The following is a 22391-nucleotide window of genomic DNA, read 5'->3' as shown; positions in this document are numbered from 1 at the left end:
CCAGCAGTGTGCCCAGGTGGCCAAGAAGGCCAACAGCATCCTGGCCTGTATTAGAAATAGTGTAGCCAGCAGGAGCAGGGAGGTGATCATCCCCCTGTACTCAGCTCTGGTACGGCCGCACCTCGAGTACTGTGTTCAGTTTTGGGCCCCTCACTACAAGAAGGACATTGAGGCCCTGGAGCATGTTCAGAGAAGGGCAACAAAACTGGTGAGGGGCCTGGAGCACAAGTCTTATGAGGAGCGGCTGAGGGAGCTGGGATTGTTTAGTCTGGAGAAGAGGAGGCTCAGAGGAGACCTTATTGCACTCTACCACTTCCTGAAGGGGGGTTGTGGTGAGGAGGGGGTAGGCCTCTTCTCCCTGATAAGTAATGACAGGACGAGAGGGAATGGCCACAAGTTGCGCCAGGGAAGATTTAGATTAGACCTCAGGAAGCATTTCTTTTCTGAAAGAGTGGTCAGGCACTGGAATGGCCTGCCTAGGGAGGTGGTTGAGGCACCATCCCTAGCGCTGTTCAAGAAGCGTTTAGATGAGGTGCTAAAGGACTTAATTTAGTAGTTGGGTAGAGATAGTGATAGGAGGATGGTTGGACTAGATGATCTTATAGGTCCTTTCCAACCTTATGAACTTATGAACTTATGAACTTATGAAGAGCACTGCTCCCAAGATGGACCCCTGGGTGACCTCTTGTTGCTGGCCTCTACCTGGACATAGAGTCACTGTTCACAACATTTTGGCTACAGCCATCCAGCTAATTATTTGTCCTCTGAATAGTCTACCCTTTAAATCTGTACCTGTCCTGTTTGGAGATAAGGATGTGGTGTAGGACTGTGTCAGAGGTCTTGCAGAAGTCCAGAAAGAGGACATCCTAACTCTGGTTCTCAGTGTGGCTTCTATTGTCTGAATGTGGTTTATACTGAAATAAAGAGCAGTCACCCTTTAATCACTCACCGTAAATTTTAAAAGATCAAGGAGTTGATTTTGTCAATAATTTAATAGTTTGTATAACCTCTGTTATTTTGTATGCTTAGAACATCAATAAGAAGGGATTTACCTACTTTGTGCTTTTGTTTTAGTATTTTTTTTTAAGAAATTAGTCACAGATTTTTTGTTTTACAAGTAATGATCATTTGTGATTACAGAAATGGTATGTTTTTATATCAAAATAACTTGTAGAAGGAACCTAACATTGTGGAGCCTGATTGCATTGAAATTGCTGAAAAAGCTATTGAACTTTGTAGTTGAAATGTAGGATTCTGATTTTTTTTTTCAAAGGTTTTTATTTCTATGACATAGTTATTTTTATCTGAAGACAGGTTCACATCTGTTTTAAGTAGATGACGGAAAAGAGAAAGAGGAATGCTCGCAGTGTAGTGACTTTTTTTTTTGTGGTGGTTCTTTAGAATTATTTTTACTTTAGGTCGAGCGATTTTCAGTCTCTGTGCTGTGACAGGACAGACCTTACAGTACAGAACTGTATTTTTAAAGGAGTACTGTGCAACATCAGAACAGATATGCATATATTTTAGTTGAAGCCCTAGCTATGCTTCTGACCCAGGAAAACCACAAACCAAAATTTCGTGGTTGCATGTTTGCTCATTTCCTCATTCTCAATTTATGGAGGTGGTAATAAGTCCCAGTTGCCTCTAATGGTGTCTATTTTGTGTTACTTCTGAATTGCTGGTCATGTTAGAAGTTTTAGTTCAGGCTTGAGTTTTTCACACATGTCCTGACAGAAGGAGGCTCAGTGCAATGCTGACCTGATGCAGACTGTTCCTTCACGTTGAACATGACAGCTTCTTTCTGATACCTTTATCCATCTTTGTGACCAGGAGGAAGATGAAGTTCCTGATGATGAGACTTTGAATCAGATGATTGCCCGACGTGAGGAGGAATTTGATCTCTTTATGGTGAGGATTGTTTTTAGCAAAGGCTTTAACCTTATGTATAATTTGAATGTTAGAAAATTTTGTTGTAGGAATACCTTTATTTATTTGCATTGTTTGTGTGAGGAAAGGAGAGTAGACTACCTAAACACAGAGTTCCTCACAAGACAGATTTCAGAGATCCTTGCAGTCAGTAGTGGAACAGTGCCAGTCTGGAGGAAGATTGTGGCACAACCTAAGAAATTTAGGCAGTCTAAAACTGATAGTCACTGTTTGACTTACTAGTTGTATGGCATGCTGTTATTTTTGAAACTTTTTTCACTTTTGTGCTGTGATACTGACAGAGACAACTACAGGAACTGAACAAGATAGTAAATTAGTAGACTGATAGTGCTACTCTATTTGTAAGTTAGCTACAGTTTGCTGTGGTTTCAAGTGCCCTGTTAGCTATGTCTCTGCTGCTAGAACTGTTGAAAAATAACTGATGCGCTTCCTTCCTTGTTAGTTGTGCTACAATATTGATGGAACAATTACTAATATGTTAGTGTAGGCATGGCTTCCACATTTTAGCATCTTTACAATGAGGATTGCTGGTGGAACTTTAAGGATCACTGAAACAGCAGCAAAAAATACACATTTTCAAGTAAGCATAATCTCTTCTTATTCTGCCTATGTTGCCTTGTTCTGTAGGACTGAGCAACGAAGGTACTCAGGTGGTCAAATGAAATTGTGTCTGAAAGTGCGATCTAGAGAAATGACATTTATAGGTTCACATGATACTAATTTCTTACTGACTGCCCAGATACTCATTTGTAGAACATTTCTTACACAAGTGTGCAGGGACTGTTCTTACCCAGCTAACAGTTCTTCAAGTGCACAATTGAGGAAAGCCATATCCCCCACATGGTGGTAAATTTAGTCGTTGCTGAATCATCTATCTGGTCCTTTTGTGCTAAGTTTTGTTCAGTGTTACTTTAGAAGAGCTGAAATCTCCGAAGGGTGGAGCGGGAGTGTTCACAGACACTTGTCCGTTTAAACTTTCTCTCAAAAACTAAGGAGATTTGCATGACAGGAACAAAACACATCCACTTACCCAGAACTTGAAAGGAGTAATTTCAGACAAATTACTGTCTGACGTCTTTCCTGTACTCCATTACAGCCTGTTCTGCACAGGATTCTAGTAACTGTCCTCACTAGCTGAGTGTACAGAATGCATAATGATCAATATAAGCAATATTGTATCAGGTATTTAGGCAAAAAAGAAGTAGCCTGGGGTTCATCAAAGTACATTTGCTTCTGGAAACAGTAACTTAGTACTTCTCTGTCAGATCCAGAAGGATAGAATTAATCTATGGATCAGAGTAGCTGGCAATTTTTTATGTCTGTTTACAGAGAAATTCTGCAAGCCTATCTTTTTTGATTAAGTTTGAAGATTAACAGCCATTCACCAAATCAGTTTAGCTGCCTAAAGTAGAAATAGTTTTAACATTGTATACTATGTGTTTTTCATATTAATCATAGAAGCATAGAATCACAGGGGTTGGAAGGGACTACAAGAGATCATCGAATCCAAACCCCTGCCAAAACAGGTTCCAATATTAAAATATTTAAATATATTTTTATAGTTGGAAATAGTAATTTAGTAATAGTAGGAAATAGAAATTTGAAGCTTTGAAAACGGAGGATTTGAAAATATTTAAGATGGAGACATTGAAGTTAAATGTTAATGGCTAAGAAAATTTAACTATTAATAAAGAATTTGATTTTCATTTATAATTAAGATGTTTAGTTATAAGAGGAAAATCTGAAAACTAAGTTTGGTAGTCAGGTTTGTTTGCGTTCTTTTTATTAATATCATAGGTCTTAGGTAGTCATATATGAGCATGAAGTTAGATTTGTGTTTTCCTTGCCTTCAGTGATTCCCAGGTAGCCTCATTCCTTCTGTGCAGATACAGTAAGAATTCAGTGAACTACAATGTCCAGGGAAAAATGGGTTTTGATTTGTTTATTTAACAGGGCTTAAAGGTACAAAAAAGTATATTTTCATTATATAAATAAAATATTTATTTTTTAGTCTGAAATGAGGAGTTCCAAAACAACAGATGAGGGAACAGACTGACTGGTTTCTCAAGAAACTATTCTTTCATTACTTTTCAGATTAGAAGTATTCTTTGATGTGAATCCTGTAGCATTCAGAGTATTTAGACATGTGCGCAGAGCAAGGATACATATAACCAGGTTATGTTCCCACAATTTTGGTGGCTCCACATATGTCAGTGAAAACTGCAGATAGCCCCAGTGTGTCCTACTTTTGCATTCAATGCAAATGATGAATTTTGATGAAAAAATACACTTTTTATCATGTAATAAAAAATGTATGCAAAATTCAGATGCTTCAATGTGATCTCGCAACCACTGTCATCTCTTAATAGTGTGATTTAACAAGGGCTACTTTTCCTGGCAAAATGAAATTACAGCAGCAGTTGACTGTATAAATCAGTGGTTTTAAACTGGGTAGGTTTGAGTTTTATTTCAAGGTGTATTTGAAAAGGCTGTATGTATTCTTATTTGAATTATTTAACTAACCTAAATGAAATTCACAGGAGCATAGGAGCCCAGGTCAGCATATAATCAATACAGATAAATTGATGCTTTTCTGGGAGAACTATAGACCAACTCATGCACATAAGAATGTGTCATGACTATCCATATCTTTATATATATATATATATATATATATATATATATATATATATATATATATAATTGGCCACCACATTTGAAATTAATAGTCTTAACATTTTAATATTCTCAACACTTGTCAGTGGTTTACAGGCTGGTTCGGCCTGGTTATGCAACAGTTGTTGTGGGGGACTCACACCCCGGGAAAGGGGAAGGGAAAAAGGGAAATGGGAAAAGGGAGATGGGCCTAGGAACAAAACAGCAGCAGCGATCTGAGGAGGAAAGCTAATTTACTAAATAAGATATTAGAAAGCAAAATAACACAATATAATACAATATAATTGGAATTAAAGCTAATGAATCAAATAAAATGAGCAAGAGAGAGTGTCCGATAAACCGAAGGCCTTACGCTAACGCTGAAGGCGGACGGCTGCAACAAACACCCACTGCCGAGCTCGGTCCTGAAGGGAAGAGAGAGTCCCGTGACCACAGACAGTTTTTATCTTTCCCTCTGAGCAGAAACACGTAAAAATACAAAGCATCACACAGTCCTCTGGGGAATGTAGTTGTTCTTCTCTTCTGAGACAGGCATATCCGTAACTATCAATGATCCATGCAGCTACAGCATTAACTCCCAATACACTACATGATGTTATGATGTGGAATATCAGTAATATAACAAAAATCATAAAACCATGGCAACACTTTACTTGATCTTGCCTAGTTTCTATTGTATGTGTTTTGATTTTTCCTTAATACAGATGTAAAAATTCATTGTTGAAGCTGGTTGGATTTCTGGTATTGAGTCATCTTTTCTCTAAATTTCTAAAGTCTCTCTCTTAATTTCTTTTTTCTAATATTAGCTATTAAATTTACTTTCTCTGATAGTCAGAATCAAAAAACTAGTATGTTTTAAATTCTTTTTAATTATATGATAATAACATCTTATGAGGATGTTATAAAAGAATGAATAGTATTTGCAAATCACATTTATGAATATATAGAAACCATAAAGCTTATGTGGAAAAAAAATAATAGAAATTTTTAAGTGATAGCTTCCCTCTTCTTGTAATCTACACTATCTTACCTGGATCCTGTGCAGTATACTTCAGTGTAAACTAGCTATGGAGTAGTAAACTTGATTGAAAGTCAACTATACATTTCATTACCATGAAATGTAACTACTTCTTTGTATAGTTGCATTTTACAAGCATTGGGTTAGTGGAAGGGGAAGTATTTGTGAAGAACTTGGTTTAAAGCTTCAAGCATTTTTAGATAGCAAGAATTCCAATAGTTTGTTTTAGTTGCCTTTACAGCTGTTTTATCCTTTCCCAACTACCATTTCAGCGTATGGACATGGACCGTCGTAGAGAGGATGCCAGAAACCCCAAGCGCAAGCCCCGCTTGATGGAGGAGGATGAATTGCCATCCTGGATTATTAAGGATGATGCTGAAGTTGAACGGCTCACATGTGAAGAAGAGGAAGAAAAGATATTTGGAAGAGGATCCCGTCAACGCAGGGATGTGGACTATAGTGACGCTCTCACAGAGAAACAGTGGCTACGGGTAGGGTAACACTTTGCTTTAAAGATGAAATCTATTCATTTCTTGTTCATTTATTCATTTTTTCTTTGAAAATTACAAAGTTGCGCAGTGGAAGTAGTTAAGGTCTACTTCTTGCTACCTGTTTTAACAGGCATGGTGAGCCTGCTTTGGCAGGGGATTTGGACTCGATGATCTCTAGAAGTCCCTTCCAACCCATACAATTCTGTGATAGCTGCTATTCAGCATTTGCAGCTCTGCTCTTATTAAATAAGTTAATATTTCTAAAAATCGGGAAGCATTCACAGAACTCTTTATTTCCCTCATTCTCTTCCTTTTCCAAATCTTGGCTCTATTGGGGTAAAAAATACCTTGATAAATGGCATTACTAGAATTCAAGACCTGAAATAAAGAGTTTCTGTGGTTTTTTTTTTTTTTGCATTTGGATAATCATGTCATTTTCTGAAAAATGCACATATAATGAATTCTAATACATATGCCTTTTCAGAATGATAGTAATGGGAGTGTTAAGGAGGTTAAAGTATTTTCAAAGCCAACAAGTTTGGTAACCTTATGATATCTAAAACGTATCATTAAAGTACTGTGCACAAAATTAGTCCTCGTGATTTAAGAGAATAAGTTTTTTAGGACAATTACAGACTTGATGCCAAATGAATATATTTTTTGTGTAAAAGTGGGTATAAATCTTACATACTCTAGTTATGAAAGTGATCAGGAGAGTTCACTGTGAGAGATGTTGCTAAGAGCTGATCCAGATTCATCTGCCGAGTATAACGTTCAGGGGAACAAGTTTTGAATTACAGATATGCTGACAAAACTAGAGGAGTTTGATAGTTAACTTTTTCAAGTAGTAAGGAAGAAAGACCTAAGAACATAAACTCCCATCTAGATTCTTCTGTATTTACCTCTTCCTACAGTAAAAGTACTTACTGTATAGCACTCAAGATAATTTTAAGCTTGTCATTTTCAGTGACAAAATACTTCAACTTGCACGCTTTGTATCTTTGTTTCTCAAGTTTGTATTAAGGTCTTCACTGTTAAAAAATGTCAGCTCTAAAAAAGTATTCTAATCTGTCTTCATACTAAGGGCAGACTCAGCTTAATCCTATGTCACTTATAGTAGATGCTCATTTGATTTGTTCGTGAGTTTAGAACAGGAAATAGATTTAACTACTTGTTTTCCACTTGCATTTTTTCTAAATTTTCTTGTTGGATTTTGAACTGATTAATTTTAGTTTTTATTACTCTGGTCATGTAGATCAGAGAGCTTCCTCCTTTTTGGCAAGACTTCTTTGTCTTAAAAGACTGTTTGTTTCCCTTTTAAGTCAGTTCTTAAGGTTAGCAGCTATTACTTACTTAATCTTTCCTATAGATCCTGTTTTAATTGATATTTCCCTTTCTGCTTTTCATGAGAATGACATCTTTCTGTAGGTTTGGTCAAAAGCAGGTCTTCAGAAGTTTTTGAGTGAGGAGGAATAGAAATTCTTTTACGTAACTTGTAGGATATTTATTATTTAGTGTACAATAGTTCCTATTTTCAGCGGAAAAGATACTTCATTAAATTTTTCATCCATTGTAAGTTCTTAACACATTCTGTGGGTCTGAGCAGTTTGTCAGAACCATGTTTTGTAAAGTTGATGCTATGTTCCTGCTAAAAGAATTTAGCGTATATGTCCTTGATGACAAATGTCCCATATTTCATTACCAAAATCATTCTGAATTCTAAGCTTGTCCTCAGGTAAACTTTGGACCCTGACGGCTTAGTGTTCTTTAGTATTTCTAATGACATTGAAAACACTGAAAAGTACTGGTATGACTGTGTGCTTCCATAGTTTTCTGTCTGATAAAGTACCATTAGGAACTATTCAGAGCACAGTTTCTGATCGTTACTCTACTTACTTCATAGTAATTGTTTCCATTGTTTGCTTCTGAGACTCTAATGTTTTTCAGTGTGGCTTTTTAACTTTTGAAGAAAAAAAAATCCCTTCTCTGAGTTATTAAGCATGCTCTCAAATCAACTAAATTAAAGGTATGATATATGCAGCATTGCAGGTGTTGCTGTGACCGTTGCTTACATATTTTAACTTTGTTTATTTTTAGGTGATTTCTCCATACTTGGGAATGTATTGAAATAAATGCAATTGTAGGAACTGCTACTATTTTTAGGACCATATTTTCAGGAATTCAATATATATGCACTTACACTTGTTCAGAACAAAATATCTTTCTTTTGAATGGATACTGAAAATATAAATCAATTTTTTCTAAGAATTTTCCTTCTTGTGTCTGTAAAACAGTATTCTGTGTTACATCCGTTGTTTGCCTACTTCCATCACTTTTGACTTCCTCAAGAAATCAGTATTTTTACTTTTTCTGAATTAACTGCCCAAGAAGGTTGTTAAAAAAGATGCAGTAATATTGTACAACATTATCAAGGCAATCTTTAAATAAATAATATTGCTGTAGGTTGCTATTAAAGTGGTTTTGCCACTGTTAACTTGTAAGAAAAAAAATGTAAAAGAAATCTGCAGCAAAAATATTTTAAATTATTAATTCCATGTAAACTTAGGTGCAGCAAAACATGAAAAAGAAAGCAAGAAGTGAAAGTAAATTCTAGTTAAGGAATTCAAGGAATTCATAAACACCCTTTTATGAATGAGTCTTGAGTACTCTCCACAGATAGCTATACATAATTCTGTCTTTATTTCAACATTACAGAAAAGCAAGATACGTTCATAGAATCATAGAATGGCTTAGATTGTAAGGGATCTTAAAGATCCTTAAGCTCCAGCCCCTTGCTGTGGGCACAGCTGCCACTCACTAGATCAAGCTGCCCAGGGCCCTATCCAATCTGGCCTTGCGCAGCTACAGAGATGGGGCATCCAAAACTTTTCAGAGCAATATATTTAGAAGTAGCAAGCCTTTAGTAGCTGCAATTTTATATCCTCTTCATTGACCTTTGGAGAAGGAAACTTTACATTTCTGAATAAGTTAGTTTGATACGTTAGTATCCAGAACTGAGTTGCCTCCTTGCCTTGATTTGTCTTGGGAGATTTACTTCATCTCTTTTCTGAGGAGTTCTGCCTCAGTCAGCAACCACACTTAATACTGTGGAGTTCAACTACCTTCTCTTTTTCAGCTCGACTCTGATCCTTCTGCTGAATATTCTAGTTAAGATCCCACTTTCATGAATATACACATCATAGCAGATCCCTAAAGGAAAAATAATAACTCAAGGCCTGTGTGCATTCATTTTTACTGTCAAAGTATGTCAGCTCTGTCCTTGTCAAGGGGCCAAGTATCTGAGTTTTGAAGCATGAGACAAGCAGTAAATATGGACATAAACAGTGTCAAGTGAGACTATGCTGCTGCCTTGAACTACCTGTAATTCAGTAACAGCCTCCCAGGGAAACTGTAAAGTATAAACAGACTTCATCACTAGCTGTCGCTGCAGCTTGCTTTTCTTTAACTGTTGGCATGACAACCACATTCCCTAAAAACAGAAAGGAGGATTTTGCCTCCTGGTCTTAGGAGGCATATATACTGTGGAAGTGTATTATGCTCTGTGAGATTGTATCACTGCACCATTTCTATCAGGCCTGCAAAAAGCTGCATCTGTGGGCAGATTTTGTAGAATCTCATGAGTGTTCCTTTAAAGGTCTGCTTTGCTTAGGATGAGCTTCAAGAATCAAAGGATTGATTTGAGAGACCATGAAATAGTGCATTTGACCTGAACTAGGGGTGCTTTCCTGTTAAAACATATTCTTTGCTATTTGGAATGCTTTTTCTGTTCTCATCTTCATTCTAATAGCATTGACTTAGGCAGAGGCTTCAAGACAGCTTTTTTCTGACCATGACATATTATCTAGTTCTCATGGGTTTTTTTGTCCGTTATCTACAAACCTTTACTCTGAGGCTAAATATCTGCATTTTTCTTGTTCAGTTGAACTTCTGGATAGGTGATGTATAAAGTTCTGTTCCTTGTTGTGCAATTGATCTGAAATAGCATTATTTGTTGGCCAGGGAAGCATGTATGAGTCCAAAATGAGCATTGTTTTGTTTGCATCCTGCAGATAGCAAAAAAAATGAAAATAAAATAAAATAAAAGGGACCAACTGTATCCTGGGGTTCATTGAGAACAGCATAATTGTCTAGTCAGAAGAAGCTGTTGTCCAATTGTGCTCTGCATTGGTGCAGTCTCTCCTCCAGTACTAGGTGCTATTTTGGGCTCTACAATAAAAGACAAGCATAAAAATGTTAAAATGTATCCTAAGGAGAGCAACAAAATGGTTAAAGGACCTGAGGGCAAGATGCATAGGGGATGTGGAGGGTGATTGATTTGTTCAGCTTACAGAATAGAGGACTGGGAGATGACTTCATTGTAGTCTGTAACTTTTTCATGAGAGTGAGCAGAGAGGGAGGTGTCAATCTATTCTCTCTGGTTACTTCTTCCATAGCCAAATCTTAGCAAGTTAATGTTGGAAGCAAATGCAGTCCATGAATGAGCTAGGACTTAATTTCCATGCAAAGAACTCATCTGTAGAGGGTGTAAGCTCTGTCATTATACCAGATATTTTCCTGATTTAATTAGTAGGTCTCAGAAAAAAGGGAGGCAGTGCTCTTTAAATGTGGGAAAGTTGACCTCAGAAAACTTTTAAAAACAAACTAAAAATTCATCATACAGTTCCCATTCTGAACGATTGAATTGGAGAATTTTTTTAATAAAGAAAAATGTCAAATATAAAAGGTCTTCATTTAAATACTAAGCATTATAAGAAACCTAACAGTTACCCACACTTCCAGTCTGCTAGAACAATTAGTGTTACAATTAATGATATCTTACCTTTTTCCAGAGGAAAAGAATGTCTTTTCTCTAAATATCCATGAAAACCACTCTACCATTCAAAGAAGAAAAGTGAATGAACATTTTGTGATGCAAAGAAACAAGAAGCTTACATTGGTATATAAAGACAGGTTGTACAGCAGCAGGAAATACTTGTTTTAGGGCTGTGAACAGAAGCCATCATACAGAACCATTTATTAGTGGTCATATAAATGTATGTCTGATTGAGTTCTGTGTTCGTAATTTCCCTGTAAATGAAACTGTCTTATCTGACTGGAAGAGAGTATATCCTTGGAATATTGTTCAATTTCTTTATTTGGGAATTGTCTTGTTTTCACCAGATGTGTCCTTTTACCAAAGTGTCCTTTTAACTTGCAGTCTGTTTCCTCTTTCTCAGAGATATGTATGCAGGCAATGAGTTGAGTGTAGTCATTACCAGAGATACTTCTGAATTGTCTTAAACTTTGTTCTGAAGTTCTTAACTAATTAATGAGGTGTTTTAGCAAATCATTGAAAATGAAAGAAAAAGGGGAAGAATAAAATGATGCATTTCACCTATAAAAGATTTATTTTAGACCACAGAATGAGGGATCTGGAAGTGAAGTTTTCAGTACAGCCAAGGTTTAAATATCTGTTCCATTTATTTTCTTTAAACCTATGATGCTGAGGAAAACGGGACCCACCATATTGTAGGACATGAAAGTGTTACACTCTTCATTTACTTCAGTGTTTGTTGTTTTAAAAGTATTTACGAGGAATGAGAAGAGTAATCTCCCCCAGTCACCCTTGTCACCCACCTAAAAAAGTGAGTTTCTAACACAGCTAACTTTCTTTGTCCTCTCTCCTATGATACATATTTGATCGAGGAAGAAAAAACTAAAACAAACAAAACCCCTAAGTACTATAGGAGTGATGTTCTCAAGATACCTTTGTTACTGCATTGTCATCTGTACTGCTAAAAAAAATTGGCCTGAATCAGAATTCTGACTAAATTAGAGAGAAGATATCAATACAATTTTTAAAAAGGAATAAAACTTTTCTTTACAGTATTTCTCATTAAAATGAACAGTTCTAAAATGCTCCAGAATTTTGTCTGTGCAACAAATATACGCATCTCTGTCATATGAATAAGATGAATGGGAAAAAATGGCACATCTCAGTATTGTAAGACTTTTCTTGAAGATGAATTACCTGTGAAGCAGAAACCAGAAAACATGTATCTGCCTTAAATGTTTTTCTCTGTTGGTAAAAATTGTGTGTAATGCATCTGCAGCAAGTAGCAGACCTTGTTTGCAGTCAGAACCCTATTTCCGTCTTTCACTTTTTTTGTGATTAGTGTGAAATAAGATGCTTCATCCGTGAATTCCCATCAGAAGTTTTTTTTGCATTTCCTGCTCATGTGTTTTATTTCAGAAACTTTCCCTTTCATTATCAGGCTTGTTGAGAGGTTCTTAAAATTCTTCAATTTGCGTTCAGACTTTATTATTTTTTGGTGAGGGAATCAGGACCTATTCAGTTAAAGAAGAATAAGTGTAACTACTTCACAGTGTTCTTTATAAATCTTAATGAAGAATAAATGAGCAAAGTACAGTTGAGACACATAAAATGGTATTTCATCAATTGAATATTATCTCGATGGATGCAAATGTGGAAACTGATCTTTTTTTTTCAGACAATTTAATACAAGAATTATGTTTAGAAAAAAATTTCATTTTTTTCCTGGCTAGATAATTCTATAATAATATCTCAGGGATGTGGAAGTAAAAGAAGACACATCTAAAGACAGTATTACCCTTCAAGAAAGATGTACTGAGTTGTGATCATAGTTAATCCCTGTTTAGTTTTTCTTTTCTATTTGAAATTACAACAGTAAGGTGAAATTAATTTTTTAACATTTCAGTTAAATAAGTCGTGAAAGATAGCTTCAATCACATTAAGTTAACTGTCAGTCTGTAAAGATTTTTTCCTCATAAATTTACCAATAATATTTTCATAAATGGTATTCTTGCAGAGTATTTCTTAAATTATTTGTATCTTGTTCCATTTGTACATTTTCTTCTAATTCCATTATTAATCTACTATAAGGTTCTGAACCATTTGAGATATGCAGTTTAAACACATAGTTCAGAACAGCTATTATTAACTCTTTCAGAATTGGGTTTATCTTGTAACAATGTTCACCAAGTGAGGGCAACTGTGAAAGGAAGGACTCCTGTTTTATTATGTTGACCAACAAGGTCAGAGGCAGATGGTGATAGTCTGGCAGTAGAGATGGAACCTTCCCACCAGTGTTCTGTTACATGCTGTTACCATGTGACAGATGGCAGCAGAGGGGCAGTCTGACAGAATGGCATCTGACATGGAAGTGCATATTAAGCAAAGGTATGTCATTGAAATCCTCCATCTGGAAAAGGTCACCTGCACTGACATTCATCAGCACCTACTGAACGTTTATGGAGATCAACTAGTGGATATAAATGCTGTGAGTCAGTGGTGGTGCATTTTGACAGAGGTAACAGTGGGTCACCTCCACTGGTGCAGATTGTTACGTGCATGGCATGCAGGTTCTTGTTAGTGGTGACTGCTGAAATAATAGAGTTCTATGGCTGAGAATTTGCTCTATCAAATAGTGTAATTGTGTGCTTTGTATCTGTTGTATTTTCTACGAGAATAGGTAGCCTTACTTTTGGAGTGACCTATGTGCCATGTTTTCTAAGTCTGTTATGTACTGGCTTCCAGTCCTCTAGCTTTGAATCAGAGAGTTTCCAGGCAGCGATAAAGTGAACAAGAGTTGTTCAGTAGGTGATTTAGGTTTTCAAAAGGACAGAGAAGATTTTAAAAAGAAACAAAAGATGACAAAAAACCAAAGCAAAGTAAGTTTTTCAGCAAATAGATTAAGAATTAATAACAATAATTTCTAGCATATTATTTTAATTTTTAATTTTTTTCTTAATTTTTTTCTTTCCCTGGATGAGGCTGGCTTGATTAACCAGCTGTTTCTTTAAATTAAGTCTACTTAATAACACATAAAGTACGCATGTACTTTAAATGGGGAGAAAAAATCTCACTTATTTTTGAAAGCCTGCATAAGTCCACAAGAGATTGTGGTTGAGTAGGGGCAGACCACAGAATAAAAATGATGATGTTTTGCCATTTAGTGTCTTAAAAGAGTAAATGTATTTATTCTCAGTGCTCTGTTTGCCTAACAAAAGGGTTTTCACTGTCATTACAATATAACTGAGTCAGCTGTTCCTTTTAGTCACTCAGTTCCTTCCCAACAGTGGAACTTTTTTGTTTGTTTGTTTGTTTTTGTTTGTTTGTTTGTTTGTATTAGTGTAGTTTGCTATAACAGGGAGGAACTTTATCAGCGCTGTCTCTGTGTGATACTTTACTTAGTAATTGTCTTATTACAGATAATGATGATAAAGTAAAATGCAAGTGTTTACACTAGACCAGGAACAAAATACAGAGGAGAAAAGCATTATTTGTACAAAATTTTAGGTAGATACTTTTTTTAAATTTTAGATAAGGCAAACCCTTTTTTTAAAGGTGAATATATATTTCACAGAATCACAGAATAGCTCAGGTTGGAAGGGACCTCAAGGATCATGAATCACCAACCTCCCTGCTACAGGTAGGGCCACCTATCTCCCCATTTAGTACTAGACCAGTCTGCCCAGGGCCCCATCCAATCTGACCTTGAACACCTCCAGGGTAGGGGCATCTACAGCCTCGCCGGGCAGTCCATTCCAGCAACTCACCACTCTCATAGTAAAGAACTTCCCCCTGACATCCAACTTAAATCTTCCCTCCCTTAACTTAAAACTATTTCCCCTTGTCCTGCTGTTATCTACCCTTTCAAAGAGTTGACTCCCCTCCTGTTTATAGGCTCTCTTTAGGTCCTGAAAGGCTGCCATGAGGTCACCTCACAGCCTTATTTTCTCCAGGCTGAACAAGCCCAGCTCCCTCTGTAGGGGAGGTGCTCCAGCCCCCTAAACAATCATCTTTGTGGCTCTCTTCTGGACCCTCTCCAGCAGCTCTCTGTCTTTCTTGTACTGGGGGCTCCAGACCTGGACACAGTACTCCAGATGAGGCCTCACAGGAGCAGAGTTGAGAGTAATGATCACTTCCCTGTCCCTGCTGGCCACGCCCCTCCTTATGGAACCCAGGATACCATTTGCTTTTCGAGCTGCAGTAGCACACTGCTGCTTCATGTTAAGTTTTTCATCCATCAGGACTCCCAGGTCCTTCTCTGCAGGGCTGCTCTCAAAGACTGCTCCTTCCAGTATGTATAGATGCCTGGGATTCCACCATCCAAAGTGCAAAACTTTGCACTTTGCCATGTAGAACCTCATTAGGTTCACTTGGGCCCACCTTTCAAGTCTGTTGAAGTCCCTCTGAATGGCATCTCTTCTTACCACTGTTTCAACAGCACCACTCAGCTTGGTGTCGTACTTGAATTATAATGCCAGGCTTCTTTTTCACATCAATCTTTAAATTGTGTGCAAGGGTTTTTTTTAATAATTTGCATTATTGTTAATCCAGTTAAAAGTATACCCTTGGAGTTTCTGTGCTAATAATTAAACAATGGTTAATTTTCAAGTGAAAAACAGAAAGCAGCTTTTTCCTACTTCTTAAAAAGAAGTAATTTTCAGTGATGCGAACATGCCAATGTATAGCCATTGTCTGAAAAGTTAAGAGTTCCTTATTTTGTGGAAGTCCTGCATATCTGAGTAGAGATATTATTACAAGTTTATGTTTTTGTAAAAATAGCATTTTGTTTACATTTTTTAAGGAAGGACAATATTCTTTCATTTTTGTGTTGTGTTGGATAATTTTTGGAATCTTTCTTATCTGTAGCAGAGTGAAACATCAGTGAAAATGAAGAAACAGTATACATGTTCACTAATTCTTTGCCTTGGGCAAATTAAAATTCTTATGGTGTTTTATTTTAGACCTAGCAGAGTTGGTGTGGAAATTTGTTGTGCAGTGTTATCTGAAATTCAGTTAGAATAACTTTTCAAATTCTATTTTTGCCTCCAGATACTTAGTTATTGCACATTTGATCTTCCTGTATATCTGTGCCCTTTTATCTAATAGTGAAACATTATATAATTTTTATTCTTCATAATCTTTATCATTAATATACTGACCTCTGTGCTACAATATAGTGAGAACAGTCTAGTTACAGAGAAGGAGGACTTCCTCTGGAGAACCAGAAAATCATTCTGATACATGGAAACTATAAAATACCCAGGTATCAGGAATGTCAGCATTGAGAAACTAAGCAGAACTGGATTTTGAAGTGATCTTCAGAGAAGACAAATTTCAGGTTTGAAAGCTGAAGTCTTCATCAGCTGTCAGACACCAACTGAGAAAAAACAGAAAATTAAGACAGGATTTCAAATAGAGTGTAGAAGGAAAAATCACTAAAGGGGACAGAAAATGCAGCACAGGAGGTTCCACACGAATGTGCACAAGAACTTCTATACGGTGAGTGTGACGGAGCACTGGCACAGCTGCACAGGGGGGTGTGGAGTCTCCTTCTCTGGAGATATTCAAGACCCGCCTGGACACCTACCTGTGCGACCTGGTGTAGGGAACCTGCTTTGGCAGGGGGATTGGACTTAGTGATCTCTAGAGGTCCCTTCCAACCCCTATGATTCTATGATTTAGAATATTCTGAAGAAAGAAAATGGTAGGTACCAGTGGAGAAGTGATATTTTAGCACTTCTGATGCTTCAGCCTTTCTAGGGTTCTTTCACTTCTTTCTTCTCTTCAAAGTTGTTTATTGGAACTTCATTTTGTAAAGCAGGAGCCTCTTGTTAATAACTGTATTACTAATAGGTTTTTTTTACTGTTAAAGATTAAACAGCCTTTAAGTTTAGTTTCTTGTGGTTAGTTGTCAGAACAGTGCCGAACTGATTTCAGCTGGGACAGTTGATTGCCTTCACAGTGTCTGATATGATGCTGTGTTTTGGCTTTAGGAGAAAAACATTGTTGATAACACACCAATGTTTCAGCTGTTGCTGATCAGTGCAGCTCAGAGCCAAGGACATTCCAGTTTTTCAGCTTTTCATACTGTCCTGCCAGCGAAGGGATGGGGGTGCCCAAGGAGCAGGGAGGGGACAGAAACAGGGCAGCTGACCTGAACTGGCCAAAGGGATGTTCCATACTGTATGGCATCATATAAAAAAGCCATACAACTGAGAAGGGTGGACTGGGTTGGGGGAGCAGCTGCTGCTCCACAACTGGCTGGGCATGGATCCATGTGAGGTGAGCAGGTCCATTCTATGTCATTTCTATTATAGATACACGTATATATCGTTACCATTACAGTTTTTTTGGTTTTGTTTCTTTTTTTTTTTCTTCTTTTTTTTTTTTTTCAGTCTTAGTAAATAGTTTCTATTTCAACCTGTGAGTATTACATTTCTTTCCCTTCCTCATCCCACTGTGAGCTGAGGTGGTGTGAGCAAATGGCTTTTAGTTACTGAGTTGCTGCTGGGTTAAACCACAAGTGCCTGTTATTTGCTGTCACTGGAAAAGCTCATACTTTTGAAGAGTTTTTATAGCTGAGCTAGTATTTGTATGTAGGTAATTAGAAAGCTAACATTCTTTTCCTGTTCATTTATGTTTTCAGGGTTTTCAACGTATTTTTTTTTTATCAAGTAGATTTTTTCCTATCTTCCTACTACATTTCTCTTACCTTTTGTGTACAGTACCTTACCTCTTACCTTTTTGACTGTAAGTAATAGCAAGGGCTTTCAGTATGTGTTAGCTTAGTCATTCTATAGTTATATTGAAGAAAAAATAACTGCCTTGCAATGTTGTGTAGTATAAACGTGGGAAACTGGACTTATATGCCAAAACTGGTACTATTCTCAGCACCTCCACAGTTGACTGTATGACCACATTCAAGTTGTTTGATTCCTGTAAAATGAGTTCAAAACTTATGTAAGACCCAGATGATGCTTGATTTATGGAAGATAGTCACAAAATGACACAGTGCTGTAGCTCACTTCATGTTTACTTGGGCCGATAAGTATTAGTTGAAAATGTGCTCGATAATGGTGTTCAGTAATCTCTCATGTTACCAAGTTTCTAACTGTGTAGCTAACACTGCTTCTTTAATGCCCTATTCTTCTATTGGGGGTACAAATTAGTTTCCATTTTTATCTTTACTTTGTTTCTGTGGTACTCTTGCAGAATGGTATCCAGACATAGTATCTAAGCGCTTTTGTGTCAAAACAGCTAAGATAGTTTCATTTACAAAGAGGAAAATGTAATTGCAAGCAGCAATAGGAAAGCTGACTGTCTAAGAAGCAGCTTCTTAGAAAAATGAGTTTTCTGTGTTTGTATGGGTTTATACTTTAGATAAAGGAGGTTTGACTTTGTAATTTATGGCCAGTATATATTTTGTTATGATTTTGATGCCCCAGGAAGCTTTAAAGGTTTTTGCTATTGGGAAAGGAGATCGTTTTGACTGTGTAGACTGGGATACAGCAATAGGATTCAGAAAAGCTCAAAAGTTTTGTCACTACTAGACTTAAAATGTGTCATGACATTTCAAGTGTCTGCTTCTCTGCCTTTCATGGGATGTTCAATCCTTTGCAAAATTGGACTATATTAAATCATCACAGCTTTCTTTCAAAATAAAGGCTTAAGGCTAGTGTACTCTTTTGTCTTGTTTCCTTAGGAGAAGGAATTTGTTAAAATTTTATTTGTGTATTGTTTTCCTTGTCTCTCTTACTGTTCACCTCACCAGACTGGAGATATATGAGTATGGCAGATGTCTGTGCTGTCTTGCATAACACATAATCTGTCAAGAACTAGAGATTTACATCTGGGATTTGTATTGTTTTCTTGAAACTAAAGATTTGGAAGAGCGTTCTTTTGGATATGGCACTTCTGTATTAGAATAGTGGTCTCCTATAGATAAGAGTTTGATCAGATGGATTAGTTTGATAGATGTTTTGTTGTATATGCACAAGAGTAGGCACATACATAGGTCATTAACACCTCCACTCATACTACATTTTTCTGAGTTTTAAACCATCATCTAGGGCAGCATAGCTCAGAGGTTTAGGTTCGTTTTAAATGCTACAGTGTATATCCGCAATGTAGATACACTGTTGAGGAACCATTATTAATTAGTTGTCATATTAGCAATATTTTTGAGCTGCTTGTGTTTCTACATTAGTTTCTTAAGTGGTATCATAAGAAATTGTAGATGAAGCCTTAAGTTAAGAAAAACTGTCTGAGTTTACATACATGCATGTGAATTTTGATGTAAGTTGAGAAATTGTATTATTTACTTGCAGGTTTGTGGTACACTAAGAATTAATTTACTACCTGCTAGTCACTTAATTTTAAAAAGGGAAGCATAGGGTTATTTTCCATGGGTTTTACTTTTTATTTTGAATTTTTATTTGATTGCTAAATGTGTAGTGCTTCTGTATCTTTATTTTTTTTCTCTCTTTGTCATGTTTGGTTGTTTTGGTGGTTTTTTTGTTGTTGTCAAACTGTTGTGTACTCTAAGTGAGGTCTGTATGTAGAACTGTAAAATAACGTCTGTACACTCTGAAATGATGGTAACATTTATTTTTTGGAAGCAGAACATGTAACAAGGAAACAAAACCACAAATTATTGTAACTGAGCAAAAGCCAATTTTCTGAAAGACAACAAAATTATTCCAAAATGATAAAAAACCTGATCTGCTCACTGCAGAGCAATAGGAATATATTTTCAGTGATAAATACCTCTTTAAAATGCATGCAAACGAATGTAGATTTAGAGTCATGTGTGAAATTGTTTAATTTTGCTATTGCAGTTGAAATACTAGCAGGAATAAATAACTGCTCAACTAAAAATCTCATTTGGATGGCTAGAATAATAAAGGGAAAAATACGATAAGTAGTTGTCAATATTAAAGCAGGCTGAAGGAGGAAGGCTTCAGGCCTTGTGGTAGGTAGAATGAAACAGCAGATTTGAGTATCCACAATCCTTTCAGTATTAAATTTTCAGTAAAATAAAATTACTTGTATATGAAAACATAGCCTTTCCCCAGCTCTCTTTTTTTTCCTGATCAGCTGATGAAGAGACTAGCAGCTCGCTGCTTTGCTGGCTTGTTAATTTTATCCCCACTAACTGTGATTTCCGATAGCCGGCCTGCTGATAGTGGTAAGGTAAATATCCTTTTTCATTGCTGTCTTGAAGATTCAGTAGAACTACATCACAGGCATGTGTAGGTGTTTAACACATCAAAAGTCGTTGCTCTCTGTAATTCTATGTACAACTGAGTGCTTAAGGAGAGCAATGACATTAACTGTTGACAGCCTTGCATGCTGTATTTATTATTAGCATTTCTAGCTTCCAAGATATGCAGAGAAATTTCTTTATCTTTGTTAGCTGCAGTGGTTTATAGTGGGTGGCCTGCTTTAGCCATATGAATATTAATGAATTTGTGTGCAGATTTTTTTCATTCTTTTTTCTTCCTAACTCATCAGATCTCAAGCTTCCTTCATAATGGTTATCTGAGTGCCGTGGAAGCATGATGTAAATTGTCTTTTCATTAATAAGGCCTAGTTTCAGGCTGTCCCTCAGGATTCTGTGTTCGTGTTTGTTCTGTGGATTTGCACATTGGAGAATGCATAGGAAACAGATTTTTGAAATCCCACTGGTGTTTTTAACATGCCAGGTTGTTCTGTGTTGTGCACCAGGTTTTGTTCACAAAATGTTTTTCAGGAGACATTGTACACAATTGAAAGAAATTATGTCTAGGCTGTAATGACTCTTTTCATATAGATTGTTATGCTCACATGATCATAAATATTAGCCATGTTTGGTGCTGTGGAAAAATGAAGGTAATTGCCTTATGATTAGAGCTCTTTCAGCTTCGAGAAAGGATTGATTAGCATTTGCATGTACTCCAGGCAATATTGAGAGGCAAAAGGGACAAATATCAACAACAGTTACATTCTGAGAAATCATTAATCAGGGAGACTAGTTGCAAGGTTCTTCATTTGATCTTTATTTATTTTTTTTTCTCTTTCATTCCAGTTCCTTTATGACATAGGTTATTTCTCTTTTTTTTTTTTTTTTTTTTTTTTGAGTAGTGAGGAGGGTCTTTCCTAAAGCAAGAAAAGTTCAGCATCTTGGTTTATCACATGGATCTGTTAGTCATTGTGTGAACAAATTCCTTTTTTCCTCAGTTAGTTATTTTTTTTTCCCTTTGGTAGCGTGTTTTTTTTTTTTTTTAATCTCTTTGTATGGTGCTGCTGGGTCTGGTTAAAAGCATACATCCAGGTAATGGAAACTAATGTTCATTGTTTGTGATTGTGTGGCGGTGCTTCTTTTTTTTTTTTTTATCCCATGTTACGAATGCTTTTTACAGCAAAAACTGTATTGTCGGTTCTTCTGGCTCTTTTCTTAGTTACCATTGTAGATATACCATTGTATATCTTATGTATTTAATAGTTGGCTTTAATGCTTAGAGGATTTATAAATCACTTAAACTATTTGGAAGAGAATCTGATTCTTATTGTTACTGCATAAGTTAGCTGTGCATTGTTTGTGTGAACAAAGAACTGTGTGTGATCTCGTTTTGAGAACAGAGTATAGTGTAGATTGTCCTGTTTGAAATCAAGCAACATCTAATTCTTTTTTGCATGGAACTAAATAATGAAGAGCTACCACTGTTGAAACAAACAACTGTTTCCTGTATACTTACTGAGACGGTACCACAGGCCCTCATTTTCTGTGAAACTGTGACATGGTGTGAAATTTAAGGTTCAGATAAATATTTATTTGTTTAGAGGACAGGAGAAATTTTAGAACAAATCAGTGTGTAGTGAGTCTTTGCCACCAAGTCAGTTTTTCATTAAATTCTTTTTATACATGGTAATGTTCTGTGTAATACATCCTTTGTTTTAAAATTGTACTTTCTGAATCTATGACTTTCAGGCAATCGAAGACGGCAATTTGGAAGAAATGGAAGAAGAAGTCCGGCTTAAAAAGCGGAAGAGACGAAGAAATGTGGATAAGGACTCTGGGAAAGAAGATGGAGAGAAAGCAAAAAAAAGAAGAGGCAGACCTCCTGCAGAGAAATTGTCACCTAACCCACCCAAACTGACAAAACAAATGAATGCCATCATTGATACAGTGATAAACTACAAAGACAGGTAAGCACTCTCTCTGTTCCCCCCATCCTCCTGTCATGCTTCAGTTTTATTTTCAGTCTTCAGAATGAATAGCTTACACAGCATTTATGAATAGTATTTTCTCATAGGGCTTGATCCTGTATGTCTTCCTTAATGCAGAGAGTTTAAATTTTGAAGACCCACCCGATAGAAAGTTGTTGAAATAAAAATATATAAAAAAAAAAACCCGAAACATTGAGTTCCTGCTTAGAATTGAAGT

At 36.4% G+C, this 22391-nt stretch overlaps 1 protein-coding gene across 1 annotated transcript in view; it reads left to right on the top strand.

Annotated features, from left to right (window-relative positions):
• The window catches only part of SMARCA2 (SWI/SNF related, matrix associated, actin dependent regulator of chromatin, subfamily a, member 2), a 113347-nt gene that overhangs the window by 71180 nt on the left and 19776 nt on the right, over nucleotides 1-22391 (top strand). Inside the window, exons 27-29 of the mRNA XM_065744157.1 lie at nucleotides 1831-1908; nucleotides 5914-6132; nucleotides 21936-22153. Of these exons, the coding sequence (XP_065600229.1) occupies nucleotides 1831-1908; nucleotides 5914-6132; nucleotides 21936-22153 (515 nt within the window). The remainder of the gene's footprint in view (nucleotides 1-1830; nucleotides 1909-5913; nucleotides 6133-21935; nucleotides 22154-22391) is intronic.

This window comes from Cyrtonyx montezumae, unplaced genomic scaffold (genome assembly GCF_038088225.1).
Source record: "Cyrtonyx montezumae isolate F1298 unplaced genomic scaffold, pur_monq_1.0 scaffold_30, whole genome shotgun sequence".
NCBI lineage: Eukaryota > Metazoa > Chordata > Aves > Galliformes > Odontophoridae > Cyrtonyx > Cyrtonyx montezumae.
The sequence above is the reverse complement of the archived record's forward strand: the minus strand, read 5'-3'. Positions and strand labels throughout refer to the sequence as shown.